The sequence below is a fragment of the Dunckerocampus dactyliophorus genome, chromosome 7 (assembly GCF_027744805.1).
Source record: "Dunckerocampus dactyliophorus isolate RoL2022-P2 chromosome 7, RoL_Ddac_1.1, whole genome shotgun sequence".
In the NCBI taxonomy this organism is placed as follows: domain Eukaryota; kingdom Metazoa; phylum Chordata; class Actinopteri; order Syngnathiformes; family Syngnathidae; genus Dunckerocampus; species Dunckerocampus dactyliophorus.
Window position 1 is genome coordinate 23,382,301 of NC_072825.1, and position 16,586 is coordinate 23,398,886.

General features: G+C 42.3%; 1 protein-coding gene across 4 annotated transcripts in view; it reads left to right on the forward strand.

The window, feature by feature from the left end:
* osbpl3b (oxysterol binding protein-like 3b) overlaps positions 1 to 16,586 on the forward strand; it is a 64,807-nt gene that overhangs the window by 14,177 nt on the left and 34,044 nt on the right. For 3 of the 4 annotated variants that reach the window (XM_054781911.1, XM_054781913.1, XM_054781914.1), the window contains exon 2: positions 15,218 to 15,357. In XM_054781911.1, the coding sequence (XP_054637886.1) occupies positions 15,262 to 15,357 (96 nt within the window). In that variant the 5' untranslated portion in view covers positions 15,218 to 15,261. Of the gene's footprint in view, positions 1 to 15,215; positions 15,358 to 16,586 lie in introns of those variants that run through there. The other variant, XM_054781915.1, reaches the window with a different exon arrangement.

Here is a 16,586-nt window from a genome sequence, read left to right on the forward strand (position 1 = left end):
TCTCACAGTAAGTATGGTACACTCAGGGACTGCTGAAAGTGCAAAATCTCAACGCTTGACAAATTTATAAGTGATCAAATTTTGGCCTTTTTTTAACAGTAGTACATGTATGCTGTACATTTTATTGACCGTACATTACCGACTAAGGGTGAATGAGATTATTTTTCTGTGGAAAAAAATGTCTATTTTCTGCGAACAAATAAAAACACTCAAAAAACTTATTTTTTGACTAAAAACGTGCATTTGCGAAGCCGTAAATGCTGACTCGCAAGTACTCAGGGATCCATAGTACATCATTATATCAGCCTAATTGCCATGATTCTTCTGAATAAATGTTAGATCTTCTCGGGAAATGGATAATGAAAAGGTTACTGTCCACTGTGCTCCCCTTTGATGGAGAAAATGAGGAATACTTGTTGGACTTTGCAATTGCCCATGCTTCCCTGAGCATGATAACACTTCAGCCCTAGACATAAGAGCCACTGCAGTGGTGTGGTGGGCTTTCAATGCAACCTCCTTAAGGTTATTTCTTTTTTATTTAAAGGGTGCTGATCTCGAGGTTGAAGTGTCTGCTTTTTGCATTGTCTGAAATTAAAAAGCAATAAAGCAGTGCAATGTAGCTTTGCTGACTGGTTGACAGCTTTGCTGGCACAGTAAAAGAAAAATATGACACAAGAATGTGGCAAAAGAGGAACTGAAATATGTTGGGTCATGAAAAAACTAACTATAATGATGACGCCAGATTATTTGTGTCAGTACCCCTAACAGGCGGACCTCTTTCTCTCTTCTTGGCTTCCAGTGTTTTTAGTTTTTACCTGTGTCGCACTGTCCTTGCTGAGAACTTTAAATTGTCTTCTAAAGTCACTGTTCTATTATTCTTAGAGGAGGTTGCTTTTATTGAATGCAGTGAATTTACTGTGGTGGCTATCAGTGCAAGACTGTTCTTAAAGATTGCATAGCAACAGGAAGAATAACCTTTCTGCTCAAGACATGCTGGCCTTGGGCACGTCTTGCAAGAGGGAAGTCAGAGTAATTTAAGCAAAGGCTTGGGACTCAGGCTTATCCAGATGGATGTATGGCCATCAGCACAGTGAAGATGAACAACAATTAAGAACAATAGGTGGAGCTTTGTTTGTAGAGAGATGACCCGTCAAAGATGGGTCTGTGCACGCAGCGATAAGGTGTTCACACAACGCTGCCTTACATTTATTTATGTCAAGCTTGAACCGACTAATCGGAAGTTTCAAACAACAGGGCTTAGAGCAGTGTTGCCACGCATGGTAATTGTAGATGGAAATGATTTTCTTCAAAGCTATTATGTCGCACATCCTTGGGATATCATTATATAATCATTATATAATACCATGTTTTAGCCTACATTTGCACCATATGAAAAAAAATTGTCTGAAGTATGGGTGGACATTTCACAAAATTTCGTTGAACAACTATTGGGGAAAAAAATTACCAATGGATGAATTGTTATTTTTTAAATCTTATCTTCAATGGGATGAGCTCATTTATTTGTGAATGTTCTGAACTACTGTTTTTATGCAAGTATTGTATTGAGCAGAGTGATGCTGCCTGGAGGCCCATTGCACAAAACTAGGATAAGGGATTAAGCCGGGATATCTGTTATCCTGGCTCAAGTTATCCGTGATCCGAAAAGTGGCATAGTGGAAGGTGGGATATGTTCTGACATAAGTTACCATGGAGATTTATTCTGTGAAGCTAGCCTGCTCCAGACCAGCGTAAGGTCCAGGGTCCCTTTAATCTCATCCCTTATCTCAGTCAGCAGTCACCATAAACGGAAACCAGTACCGGTAATTATTCCACTGTCCTCCATTTTTATCACATTCAACTACAACCACTGTCATTTTTTAATTTACAGTCCCCCACCTATCCATCCATCCATCCATCCATTTTCTATACCGCTTCTCCTCTGTAGGGTCACTTCGGGCGACAGGACACCCTGGACTGGTCGGCAGCCAATCGCAGGGCACATATAGACAAACAACCATTCACACTCACATTCATACCTATGGACAATTTAGAGTCGCCAATTAACCTAACCTGCATGTTTTAGGAATGTGGGAGGAAACTGGAGTACCTGGAGAAAATCCATGCACGCACAGGGAGAACATGCAAACTCCACACAGAAATGCCCAAGAGAGAATCGAACCCAGGTCTTTCCGATCTCCAGACTGTTACTGTGTTGGCCAACATGCTAACCACTAGACCACCATGCGGACCTGTCCCCCACCTACTACATATAAAATACACATCCCATACACTGTAAATACAATTGAAATTACAGACTGGCTCTGCAATACTTTGCCATGCTTTCTCTCTTTGTTTGATGACTGTGGCGGTGTTGCCTTTCTTTTTTTATTTGCTTTTACCCCTTCGTATGCCTCCATGAGGCTTTCCGACTCTGTTGGGGGAAAATACGCCACTCTCGTCGCCATGGTGAATTGGTGACTGTGATCGATTAGCGGGGTCTATCTGGGATTGGTTGCACCTGGCTTGATTAAGCCGTGTCTGCTCATCCTGGCTTGGGCTTTGGCATCCAATTAAGCCTGGATGCTCTTGTTTTAGGTTGATTGAGCTCAGCTCAGTCATTTATCCTGGATGTCTGAATCCTACTTTTGTGCAACGGGCCCCAGGTCTGTGTGTATGTAGCTCAGAATCCCATAGCCCCTCTGCAAGTTGCAGTCAAGTAGTGCTTCAAGACCCAATTAATCAACAATCAATTGTTAGCTATCAGCTGTCTTTAAATTTATTCCTTTAACCAGGCCTCTCTTTTATGATTTCTATGTGTTGCCATGTCAATGTAACCTTCAGAATCAGGAGTACTGGCCCATATCACTTGAACACTATTAGCAGTGGGGCTGTTTTTTTTTTTTTCCACTCAGATTTCAGATTGACCTCACAAGGCCAGCGAGCTGGTCCACAGTGATGTCAGCATTTTTCAGTCCTCTGATTGTGTGACGTCCGAAAGCCGACAATCACCGTGACCACTGCACTTGAAAGCATCATCGGTTAATTTCCCGTTGGATGTCAGCTCCCTAGCTACAGCAGTAGTTTCCCCTCACTGTGCCCAGACTGCTGTGTCACTGTGTGGGGAGCTTGCACGCAGTGGCCGAGCTACGTGGTGGCCGTGGTCACCCTTGGTCGCTCTCCAGCCACCCCACGGGCCGTCTAGACATTTTAGGTATTAACTTATTGCCACCCCAACTTGTGAATAATCTTCTCACCTTTGCCACCTCAACGAAAAATTTCTGGCTCTGCTACTGCTCACACAGGCAGTGTTACTCTAACCGCTGGTTGTTTACAATTACTATTGCACTGAAGAGAGTTGTTAAAAAAAGTAATATATTCTAAATCACACCACTAATTGGTCTATAACCATGTCAAATGATTAGTCCTACCCTAAAAGTATTTTGCACACCCATTTCTTCCAATTTTGTCTTTTATTGGATTAGGGACCTGACTCACAGAGGTTTGTTACAAAAATTCAGCAAATTCAGCAAAAAATTCAGCACTTTGGTTGCATTACTTTTAATGCTTTAAAGAAATCTTTACATAACCATATTCAATTCCACAAATTCATGTTTGTAACAAAAGTTTATTATACAAAAAAAAAAAAAAAAGGATCAGTATCGGATCGGCAAGACTATTAAAAAAATCAGATGGGATCAGAAGCCAAAAAATGTGGATCGGGACATCCCTAATATATACAGTATGTATTTTATATACAGTGGAACATCGGTTAGCATCCGCCCTGGTTAGTGTTTTTCGGTCAACGTCGAAAATTTACTCCAAAATTCTGTTGCTGATGTTGTCATGCATTTGATTATCTGATTGCAGGATGCAAGTGATAAAAGGCAAAGGCAAATAAATGCTTTCTCTGCTGTCACAGCTATGATGTCACAAGATCTCTGTGAGCTGCTAATGTGAGGAGATTTATAAAATACCCAAGTATTTAGGATTAATTACTGTATAGTGCAGTGAGTGCTATTACTGTAGGTGCCTAAATGCTGTCGTTTTTGCAAACATGACTCCATTTCCTCATTGCAGGGCTTCATCCACGAGATTTTTTGTCTTCTGAATCACATACTAATGATGCCTAAAAGCCTGTTGGGCCTGTCAGTCCCTTTGGCAGACTCTGGAGACAGAGGAACATCTGCAACATCAAGTGCAGAATGTAATAGAGGGCTTTCAGCTTTTGTCAATCTAGTTAGTGCAGATTAAAAAGACATTATGCCATCTCAGCTGAGATCATTAGCTGGGCAAGATCTGTTGAAAGGTCGCAGAGCAAAGGAACTGGCTGTAGTCATTCAAATGTTTTTACAGTACGTGTCTGGTGTTTCCATGGCGGCAAGAACTGATAAGAAGGTCAAATCCACATGACTCAAGCGCAGGTGTTATAGCTCTTGCCAAGATACCACACATCATTGTCATGTCCTTGAGTGGAAGCTCTTGTGGAGGAAAGCTCTGACGTCTAATTGGCTGTCACCCTGATGAAAGCCTGGGAAGTGGCCATGTTGTTTGAGATGAAAGGGCTCCCTGAAGGGTGACGGTGTGACAGACCTGGCACAGCACTGGTGTGATCAATGGAAAGTGGATGAATAAATCATAGGGGAAGTGGAGGCAGAGCCGTGCTGAACTGCCACGTTGATGAGCAAAATAAGACAAGATGTGCCTGATGGGTGCATTTGGACACTGTAAATGGTGGTCAAGGCACCGGGGTACGGTCAGAGCTTGGCCAAACAGAGGTTTACATGACCACGCTTTTGTTCATCCAACAGGACCGGCCGGGGCCATTATACAGCACAACGCTTGCAAATGCAGAGTAGGTAACGGGATTAACCTCCATGCTAGAGGTGGGTGATACTGCAAATATTGGTATTGATTCAATACCAAGTAAATACAGGCTACTATTACCGATACCAATCCTTTTTACAAGATCATTTTTTCTAAATCATTAAATGATTTGATTGATTTTGCTTGTATTTTGTTGATCATGATTATAAGGCAAACAAAGCAAAGCAAACAAAACAAAATATTTGCATCAACAAACTTATTTGTGAACAATTAACAATATATAAATACAATATAAGACAATGTAACAATATCAACTAGGGCTGTTCAATGACAGGACACGATGATATATATTTGTATGTATTAACAACTCCAAATTAACTGAAAATGTACATCAAGCTAAAAAAATACTATGCATGTCTGAAAATGTAAATGCCTAATGCTAGTCTCTTTAACAGTAGCAGAACATTTGAATTACACATTGTTGTTATTAGAATTTGAAGAATTTAAGTTTGACTGTAGTTTCTGGGCTTTCCAAGCATCCTCAAATGTAGCAAATTGTACTTCTTTGTTAAGAGTTACGAAGTGAGTGATAAGAATATTCAGGTATTGTTTTTCTTTGTCTTTCTGTTAATGAAGACACATACTCACTTTATAAAGATGTTGTTTTGATGTTCGGAGTTTGGAGTGTTCGGTGTCTGTGAATACATCTCGCACGAGTGTGGTGAGAATGAGGAAGTGTTATTCCAACTATGGACGAAGAGATGTGTGTGACTTGTAGATACATTTATGGGTCATTCTCTAAAAGGGGTACCAAAACCCTGGCATAGCAAGCAAAAATTAAAGTTGTTATTTTCTAACCTATTTGCATATGAAAATAAAGTATCATTTGTTCACATATCACATCTTGGTATAATTTATGAGAGCAGGGCACCGTTTTCTGAAATTTCAATTGGAACATTTACATTAAAAATGCTGTAATTTATTTACTTTTTTAAAGAATGCTTGATCTGCGCTTTGTATGAGTAAATAAATGAGTTTTAAATAAAAGGTTTTTGAAAAAAATAATTTTGACATTTTTGTGTCAGTCTCCTGAAAGGGGTACCAAAAGCGTGACATAGCAAGCAAAATGAAAAGTTATTTTCTAACCAATTCGCCGATATCAAATGTATATAAGTATCACTTTAGTATATACTGCTTTAAACTTACCTTAAATTGTCATCAATATTCTCCAAAATGGCGACGTATCTTAAATGTAACATAGATCTAGTGGATGGACCCCGCTTCAAACTCCGTGCAGGACTCAAGATCGTGTTCTTCAAAGCATTGTTAGCACAAGCGTAACACACGTCACCTTCCACGGAAGCATGATGTAACAGTATTGATTCGAAAAAACAGATCAGTAGAAATCCTGAATGTACTAACACGTATCATGGACACTACACACTACACTGAGGCTCAGCTCATTTGCATATAGGCGTCCACAATTCAAATGTAGTTACATTGTATGTGGGCTATGCTGGTCACGTTTTGTCTGAGTTTGATCAAAGTACATTTTGGATGCAGCGATGGGGTTGGTGCACATTGAGGTGTTATACTTTGGAAATCACAGAATCGGAAACATAAGTTTCACTGTTTGTTTTCTATCATTTATTTAATTGTCTTTGTGACATACTTTTGCATGTCATAAAATTGTGATGAGCAAACGGGCCGAAATTGACATCAGATCGTATTTTATATACGCAACAGACCCAGAGAAAATATTTGACCTTGTTTCCCCTGTTTATTCAATATGTTTGCAGTATATTTTTATTTGGTTTTACCTTCAAATCATTGTAGTGCGTCATGCCCTCAAAGTGACGGCACCCTCTCATATGGTGTTGGATTTGCACTGTTTTGTTCAGGTCAGAATAAAGTTATAAAAGAGTGTCAGACTCTCCGTCTGCCGTCATAACAGAGAGGTTGTCACGATCTATGTGTTAGCCTGCGTGACAGGTTAATGTGTTTACACTTTTATGCCTTAGTTCCTGTTCTATGCTCTTATTTTGGTAGTACTTCCTGTTTTGCCTGGTTTGTGTCCGCCTGCTTTGCTTTCTTTATCTCTTGCACCTGTTGCTAATTTGAGTGGTCCTATTTAGTTCAGGTGCGTGCATCTTTCTTTGTTGTTGCATTTCGTTTTCGTTCGTTCGTTCGTTCTTTCGTTCGTTTGTGTCGGTGTCTGTGTAAGCCTGACACGCTACTGCAAAGCGTTCTTTATCGAGTTCCTGCCGCTGCGCTGCAGCCATCATTAAAGATAAGTTTTTCCTGCAACGAGTGCCTGCTTTCTGCATACTGGGGTCATCGCCACTATGCCAAGAACAAGACGTGACAGAATGCAACAACCAGAAGAAGATGACCTCGCAGAGAGCGATTTCTGGACCTGGCAGATCCTAAAGGCTATGGAAGAGGAGTGCACAAAGTTCTCTCCAGAGGAGCTGGAGGACATGGTGTGGGGACCGGACGGCACGCTTATTCCTATGGCGTGGGTTTACCCGGGACCCACCAAAGGCACATCTGACCACCCGCGACGCCAAGGCATGTTTGGACCGGCTCCAGCGAGAGGTTCACGGCGTAAAAGGGTGAAGCCACGCAACTCCTCCTCGCCACGCCAAGCAGAGGTGCAACTCCCTCTTTGCAATGTTGCTGAGTGCCGGCTGATGGCTCAGCCCATTACGGTCCCCGCTCAGCGTCAGCACGACGAGCTCTGGCTGCCCCCCTCCTCCGTTTCTCCGCTTCCCACGCAACGCCAAGAGGAGGTCAGTCTCCCTCAGATTCCCGCGTCCCGAAGCTCCGAGCTCCAACTGCCCTCCTTTGTTTCCAAGTTGCTTCCCAGGCAACGTCAAGAGGTCAGTTCTCCTCCCACCCCCGCACCTCGGCTCAAAAAGTGTCAGACTCACCCTGTGCCCACTCCACGCGGTGTGAAGTCACAGACGCCGCTGGAGCCCACACCACACAGCTTCAAGCTTCAGTCCCTCCCGGTGTCCGTGCCGAGTTGCTTGAAGTCACAGACTCCCCCAGAAGCCACACCTGGCTGCCTCAAACCTCATAACCCCCCCGTGCCCACCCCGCGGCATTTCAAGCCCGTTCCAAGACCACGCCTGAGGCCACCTGCAGTTCCGTTCGGGAGGTCAGAGCGGGTGGAACTCCTGACCCACCTCTAAGCCCCCCTCCTCCCTTCCCTGGTTCCGCCGATGGCAGTGAACGGCGTCTGGGATCCGCCTTCGGAAGGGGGGGCTAGTACTACCAGCTGTGCATTGGACACACATTCCGTCCTGCTTGTGGAAGAGGGGAATGGTGCCATTAGTTCTGCGTCTGAGGAACTCCAGTACGCTCCCGCACCTGCTAGGCAAGACGCAGGGCTCGCTGTAGCTAATGAGGAAGCACAGTCCACTCCTGCTCTTACAAGCCAAGACGCACAGCTCACTCCTCCGTCGGCAAGCCAAGACGCACAGCTAGCTCCTCCGTCGGCAAGCCAAGACGCACAGCTAGCTCCTCCGTCGGCAAGCCAAGACGCACAGCTAGCTCCTCCGTCGGCAAGCCAAGACGCACAGCTAGCTCCTGCTGCTGCTAGCCAAGACACACTGCTCACTTCTGTTCCTGCAACACTGGACGCAGGGCCCACTTGTCCACATTCAAGCATGAACGCAAATCTCAGTCCTCCACCTGTAAGTCAAGATGCGGGGCTCACTGCGTTGATAAAAGACTCACAGCCCACTCAGTCTGCTAGCCAAGACGCACAACTCTCTCCTGCTGCTGCTAGCCAAGACACACTGCTCGCTCCTGCTCCTGCAAGACTAAACGCAGGGCCCACTTCCCCGCATGCAAGCTTGAACGCAAAGATTCTTCCACCTGGTAGTCAAGATGCGGAGCTCACTGCATCAGGAAAAGACTCACAGCTTGTTCCTCCTGCTAGCCAAAACGCACAGCTTAGTCCTCTACCTGGAAGTCAAGCTGCAGGGCTCGTGGCAGCAAGCCAGGAACAGCAGCCCGCTTCGCCTATTCCTCCTCCTTCGAGTCCAGAGGACGAGACTCCTGCATATGTTCCGCCTTCAGTTCCTGTCCTGGCGTTTCCCACACGTCAGCCGGCTTCGCCTGGAGTTCCCGTCCTGGTGTCTCCAACACGCCACCGTGCCCCAACTCTCGTTCCTATTCTGGCATCTCCCACGTGCCAGTTGTCCTCTGCTGAAGTCCCTGCCACTGCTCAGCTCTCCTGCCAGCTCCGCCAGGCTCACCATCCTGGCCACCCTCCGGAGAGGTTCCGCCACTCACTCCGCCGGACCTGCCATTCTAGCCGACCGCCGGAGGGGTCCCAACTCCTTTGCCAGGCTCACCATCCTGGCCGTCCTCCGGAGAGGTTCCGCCACTCACTCTGCCGGACCTGCCGTTCTAGCCGACCGCCGGATGGGTCCCAACTCCTCTGCCAGGCTCACCATCCTGGCCGTCCGCCGGAGGGGTCGTGCCGCTGACCCACCACCGGTCCTCCCACCACCCATCCCTCCTTTTTTCTTTTGTTGTGACTTTGGACTTTTCGGACGTCTAGGATCCGTCCTTGAGGGGGGGGTACTGTCACGATCTATGTGTTAGCCTGCGTGACAGGTTAGTGTGTTTACACTTTTATGCCTTAGTTCCTGTTCTATGCTCTTATTTTGGTAGTACTTCCTGTTTTGCCTGGTTTGTGTCCGCCTGCTTTGCTTTCTTTATCTCTTGCACCTGTTGCTAATTTGAGTGGTCCTATTTAGTTCAGGTGCGTGCATCTTTCTTTGTTGTTGCATTTCGTTTTCGTTCGTTCGTTCGTTCTTTCGTTCGTTTGTGTCGGTGTCTGTGTAAGCCTGACACGCTACTGCAAAGCGTTCTTTATCGAGTTCCTGCCGCTGCGCTGCAGCCATCATTAAAGATAAGTTTTTCCTGCAACGAGTGCCTGCTTTCTGCATACTGAGGTCATCGCCACTATGCCAAGAACAAGACGTGACAGAGGTGTGGCTTACGTTCAAATTTTTTATGTAATTAATTAAAATAAATAAACAATAAAGTTATTTAACACTGTTGACACCTTATTTTTGACAGCCCTACTAAATAATAACGGGCTATCACACGGAAACATTTTCAGGTCAAAACCGCAAAGTATTTTATCGTTTCAGCCTCTCATCCATGCGGAAACGGCGTTCTGGGTGCCCTAAAATGGTATTTTTTGAAAACAGCTTCCAGAGTGGCAAAATCTGAAAACACCGGCATGTCATTTCCGTGGAGACAGCCGGCACGAAAACAATGGCGTCACCAACACACCGCCACCCCATCTGCGTAACGTGACCAGAAGTGAGCTTTGACGACAAGCCAACATAATATCTGAATATTTCAACGGACACGACTTACCTCAGTCGACATTCTCCTGTTATTTTGTTGTCTTATTCTCCATAATCGCATAACTCGCAGAAGTAATTCCACTTCTTGTAAGTCTAGATGAGCCTTGGAAAGCAGAAGACGATGGACTTATGCACATGTGTTCTTCCTTCTTCTATGGTTTGGTGTGTCACGTGGTTCCGTCTGTGTCTGTTCATAGCACTACACATAGGTGTGGCTTGTGTATTACATCGTTTTCACTCAAGCGATCTGTTCCTGTCTGAATGCAACTACACTAAGTCTCCAACTTACGAACATCCGACTAGCAAACATTCGGATATACAAACACAAGCCCACTGGTCTATATTTTCATGTGTTTTGCCTTATAAGTCCATATTTATTTATATTTAAGTCCATATTTCACATGCTTGACCAGTAGAGGGCACTGTGACACTGCTAATGGGACCAACAGGCGATGAAGACCAGGAGGAGGAGACGTGAAGAAAAGCTAAGTTGCAGCTGTACAATGCAACCCGGCACAGCTTGTGATTAAAGTTATGAAGAGTTAATAGGCCTGCTTAATTCTACACCACCCACAGAACACTACCTCTTTTAGAAGAGTCTAACGACGACGACGATTTGTCCTTTTTTTCAATATCTCCTCCTTCACCACCACTACCAACGACATATGCTCGACCACTCTTCTTCAAAGGTAAATAACATTTATCATTACGTATTATTATATCATTTTTATTATTGTTTTTTTCATTAATTATCCTCGTTTAATATTACTACTGCATCCAAAAGCATATTTACATACATACGCATATACTGTATATGTATACATGTACATGTAGTACCTATATAATTGGTAATACTACCTTTTCCCCGACTTAAGAACAATTCGACTTAAGAACAGTCGTCTGGAACCAATTGTGTTCGTTAGTTGGGGACTTAGTGTATTTGCTAATCTGGTACAGGGTGGATGTGATATTTTTTCAACCCACCAAAAAAAAAATCTCAGGATCATTCCCATGTGGACTGAGCCTAAATGTTTTCCCTTTTATTACATACAATTTTTTGAGCAAAATAAAGTCAATAGCAAAACAAAAGCAAATACTACTATTGGTTCTCATTAAAATCTTTTGGCTTCTTGCCACCAAAGCCCTCTTGAGTCCAAGGACTTATTCCCTGAGTTTGTAAACAATATAAGAATATATGAATATAACAACATGTAGCAATATGAAAACCACAGCAGAAAAACACATCCATCCATCCATCCATTTTCTATGCCGCTTGTCCTCACTAGGTTCGTGGGGGTATGTTGGAGCCTATCCCAGCTGACCCTGGTCGAGAGGCGGGGTACACCCTCGACTGGTCGCCAGGCAATCGCAGACAGAAAAAACACAGATTTACTGATCTTATCACGGTAGTATTGATCCAATACTAATACTACGTTTGGTCTAGGAGTGTCTTAGAATAGTTTACGATTTGATTCAGAGGAGTCTGATTTGACTATAAATCTCGAATCATAATAAAAAATGTCATGTGCTCAAAATTGTACCATTCTGTCCATATGGGGGTGGCCACGGCTGCTGTTGAGCATACATTTTTATTCATTTAAGTATGTATTTGGTTTTGTTATAAATAGCCTTCTTTGATACAAAAACAACCTAACTTGAGCTGATAAAGAATTGAAAATGACATATGTGTTTAACAGAAGACCTTACCGCACATTAATAAAATCACCCTCTTCAATGGCACAATCCAAAGAAGTTGTGGTGAGCGCTAGCTTTGAACGCTAAGAAGACCATCTCATAATGGCTACTAAAAAAATCATCCAAAGTGTGGGAGTAGTTTAAAAAGGTTAAAGATGACTCCAGAAAGTGAAGTGCAACTTATGTCAGCGGCTCCTTACATATCACGTGACAACGATCCAACATCATTGGATCATCATTTAACATCATTGAATATCATTTAAAACAGGCAAGGCTGTTACCCCAACTTCATTTCATATCCTGACAGTGAATTGTAAGGCAAGAAATTATGCTGCTAACTGTGAGTTTTGGCAGGTTGTTGTTTTTCAAGCCATCTTGTTCCTATTTTATGTGCACTTTTTTTTTTGTTCGTCTTGCTTTCAGTGTCACTAAATAAATAAACTAATTAGTGAATGTTTTAGCCTGTCTCTTTGAGGTGGAAAAAGTCGCAAATGAGTTGTGAGCCCAGGTGGGACCACCTGCAAGGCATCTCTGCCTTATGCACTTCCACCAGTGCCGTTGTGCTGACTGCAGGGTCGTCATTTTGCCGGAGCCATAGCCAAGAGCGCTCTTGTTCTGCTTCTTCTGCTAGGTCGCTTCTTTGAGGTGGAAAAAGTTGCAAATGATATCTGTTTATTTGTCGGGATCGCCATTAGCTCTGATCTTGAAAAGAAACATTAAAATATTAGTTTATTAGTTGACTATGGACAAAATCTAACAAATCAGATTCCTGTCTGAAAATCCATAGTCGAATACAGCCTTAATTGATACTATCAACATTTGGCTTGATCTGCCCACCCCTACTCAATATTGCTTCAAAGTGGTCCTCGACAAGGAGCCATTCATCTGTTAGCCCATAGGAAGGAACATGAACAAGCCACTTTGATTCCTATAAGTGGGAGTACCATAACAGTATGCTCGGTACATTGTATTGCTCAGGTGTCTCCTCACTTCCTTTCTCAAAATGATCACTCTTAGTGGGCCCAACTGCTGTTAGTTCCCAAGTGAGTAGCATAACAACCAATTCGTGCCTGTTGTTCATGTGCCACCCTTCCAATAACCAGCCACCACTGCGCCACTGGCTGCATCAACAGAATGTGGTTTAATGTGTTGACATGGTGAGCTACGCAAGCACATACTGTTAATGAGTCTGTGTGAAGTGTAGCACTTGACTGAAGGTTGCCATCTCCTGAAGAGGCCCAATTATTTTTACACTCTGGTGAAGTGATGACATGGTTTTTCTCTGTTGATGGCACGCCTAACGACATCGAAACATGTGACAATATGACAGTTTGAGGATGCAGGGAAGCGTTTTGACACTGCCTATTTCAGCGTGAGAGTTCTCTGTATTTTCTTTGAACATAAACACTAGGGGGTGTGGGAAATGATCGATTATAAGATGCATCACGATGTGGACAACGATGATTATTAATCGATTTATAAATGTCAATAATCAATGCTGACGGAACAAAAAGACAGAAAGCGGAAGTGCACCTACGACGCTACCAGAATGGCTGAATGTAGACGTCAACCTGCACCCGTTGGATTTAAAGCGAGCGTCTGGAAGCACTTTGACTTTCACGTAGTTAAAGGTAAAATGAGCTGGACAAAAGCCAGGCAATATGCAAGCTTTGTCATACAAACTTAAAATATTTTGGGAACAAGACAAATATGAAAAACCACATAGTACGTTTCCACTCGAACAAGGAGGAAAAACAGCCAGCTGAAGTTGCTGCCGACCAGAGAACCATCGTAAATTTTCCACCCACCTCGAAAAAGGTGCTGTTATGTCACCATAACAGCGCACTTCATTACTGATGACTGGAAGCTAGTGTCTCATTTGCTACAAACGAGAGGAATGAATGAGAGCCATATGGGTGCAAATATGGTTGATCTGTTCAATAATGTTGCAGAGTCATGCTGATTTCTCATGGCTTGTTCATTTTTATTTTTTGTATTATTTGTGAATAAGAGCAACTTGTGTTTTTTGGTTATTCATAATATACTGAAGTCTGTAAGCATTATTCTTGTATGAGAGCTGCTGTATAGTAATCTATATTTTTCATGAAAGCTGTTTTTGACTTTGCAATACAGCAAAAATATTGTTTTTGTCAGATATTCTATGCTCTGAATTTTTGTTTGAATTCAGACATCTTTATTATTTATTTATGAATAATGGCAGATTTTTTTTCATGTTGGTTATTCAGAATATGTTGACATTTGTGTTAATTTTAGACATGCTGCTACTTGTGCAATTTACTTTTCCTGCTGGTTCTGTGTAATGGGAAATATATTGGTTGATGTAACCTCCCAATTATTAAGATAATGGAAGTATATTAATCTGTTTCATGTTTTTTTGCAACTGTGGATCACTGCAAATAGGCTTAGTAGTACACAGTGAGTAAAAATAAACTACAAGTATATATAGAAGAAATTACTCATAAAAACAAACTATTGCGTGAAGAGTGAAAGATGACATATTAAAGGAAATATTGCATTATTATGATATATTCATTTATTCATTTCCTGTGCCGCTTGTCCTCATTAGGGTCGCAGGAGTATGCTGGAGCTTATCGCAGGAACACCCACAATTGGTCGCCAGACAATCGCAGGGAACATATAGACTAACAACTTTATGATATAGTATTATTATTATTATTATTTATTATCACAACAATTGTTTAGCCTCATCTCGTTCTCGTGGACCCAATCACATGCATTGTCTCATCTCGTGAGTTGGGTGTCTCTTGACACCCGTAATGGTTATGGCTTTAGCTTCTGGATAGTTGCATATCTCATATGGTGACAGTCTATCATATATGCACATACTGCATTTTGGATAGATATTAACTGAATAATGCATATAAAATATACTGGACCTTTTCTCCATGCGCTTTTAGACAATCTCAAGTCTAATAATGCACACACAAACTGAATTACAACTAAGATTCACCTACAGCTTTCTATACACTTGAGGATAACAAAAAGAATATGATAAACGCCTGAGATATTTTGATTCTTTCACGTTGACAGTTTAGCACTCTCTGTAAGCGTGCCCTATGAATTATTTAGAGTTCATTTAAACGCAGCTTTACGACCCATCTTGTCTGTCAATTTTCAGAACACCTCATATTAGAGATACAAAAATGAATCACTCTAAGTGACCTAATGTATTTTTCAGTGAGACTCAGCTGAAAAGCTTTTAGGAGCCCTGACTATTAAAGCCATCTTTTTCCTCGTGTCTACTTTTGTTTTCTCACTAGACTACAGGAATGCTGCTGCAACTCCAGTCATAGTGAGTTGTGAAATGGACTCAGAGGAACGCACTTCAGCCATGTCGCAGAAGATTTTAACCTTGTCACGCAGCAACAGCAGCGCCTCCTCTAAACTTGACAGCCGACAGGTAATACGAAGTCCTGATTGGGCCCATCATGCATGTCTTCTTGTTTTGATGTGTTCGTGCAGAGTATGTGCTTTTCTTCATATATGTGTGTGCATAACTCCCAAAAGACAACAAAAATCAGGAGTTGTCTGGCTTCATAGAGTCCTGCAGTTTTTGTAAGTTTACCACCATCCTTTGAAATTTGTTTTATTTTTTCCCAAATTCCGTTTAATTTTTTCAAAATTAAAATTTTTCTGTTTACATTTTTTAGAATTTTGTTGTTTACCTTTTACATGTATTTTACCACAACAAAGTGTGTAATTTTTGTGTCAGTGAAGAAATTATGCAATACATCATTGGACAATTTTGCTCAGTATTTCAAAAAAAGGCGGTGCAAACGTGCGCTGTCGTATTTTACTTACTCAATATTTTATTTACTTATTTTACTTTTTTATTTTGACGGCCTGACTTTCCAGGCTACAAAATGTAGTATGTTGATGTTGCCCGAGTGAGGACCAGACAGGATTTTATTTTGTTTTTTTATACAAGTTAAAATACAGGAAATAATATGAGAAACGCCAGTGACCTGGGAAAGAAGGGCACAATACGGTAGTTTCCCTGTGAAAATGGGAGGGTGGACAGGTATGCCCAGTTTATAAACTTCTTCTACTTATTTAGAAAATTACAACACTCCCACCGCACATGACCTTTCCTGGACATTGCAGTCTTTTGATGCTAACCTACTCATTTGTGAAACTAAGCGAAAATCGATATATTATTATGTCTCCATTTAACTCACCCCCTCAGAAAGCAGTGATTCAATGACTCCAAACTGACTTTTCCACCACTGCCATTGAATCATCTTCTAAATGATGTTTAATGTTGTATTGCTCCATTAATGCTATTTCAATTCACATTGTCAACTTAATTTCTCATGCTTCTGCAGATTACTGAAGATTTTGGCATCACGAGACAACTGTTATGGTTGTTGTGCCAACTCACATGTCATTAATCTTTCACAGCCCACAAAAGCTTTTCCATTTGTAAATACAAGTACAGTAGTGCGAGATTGTAACTGCTGTTCTGCCCACCAATATAAAACCAGGTGCGAGTACAGGGTTTGGCTGTGAAGATTATCGGTCATCCAGGTCGTAGTAACCCTCAAAGGTTGAATCGAGGCAACTGGACTCTTCGTGTTTGTTGAAGACGTTTCACCTTTAATCCAAAAGGCTTCTTTAGTTCAAATTTTT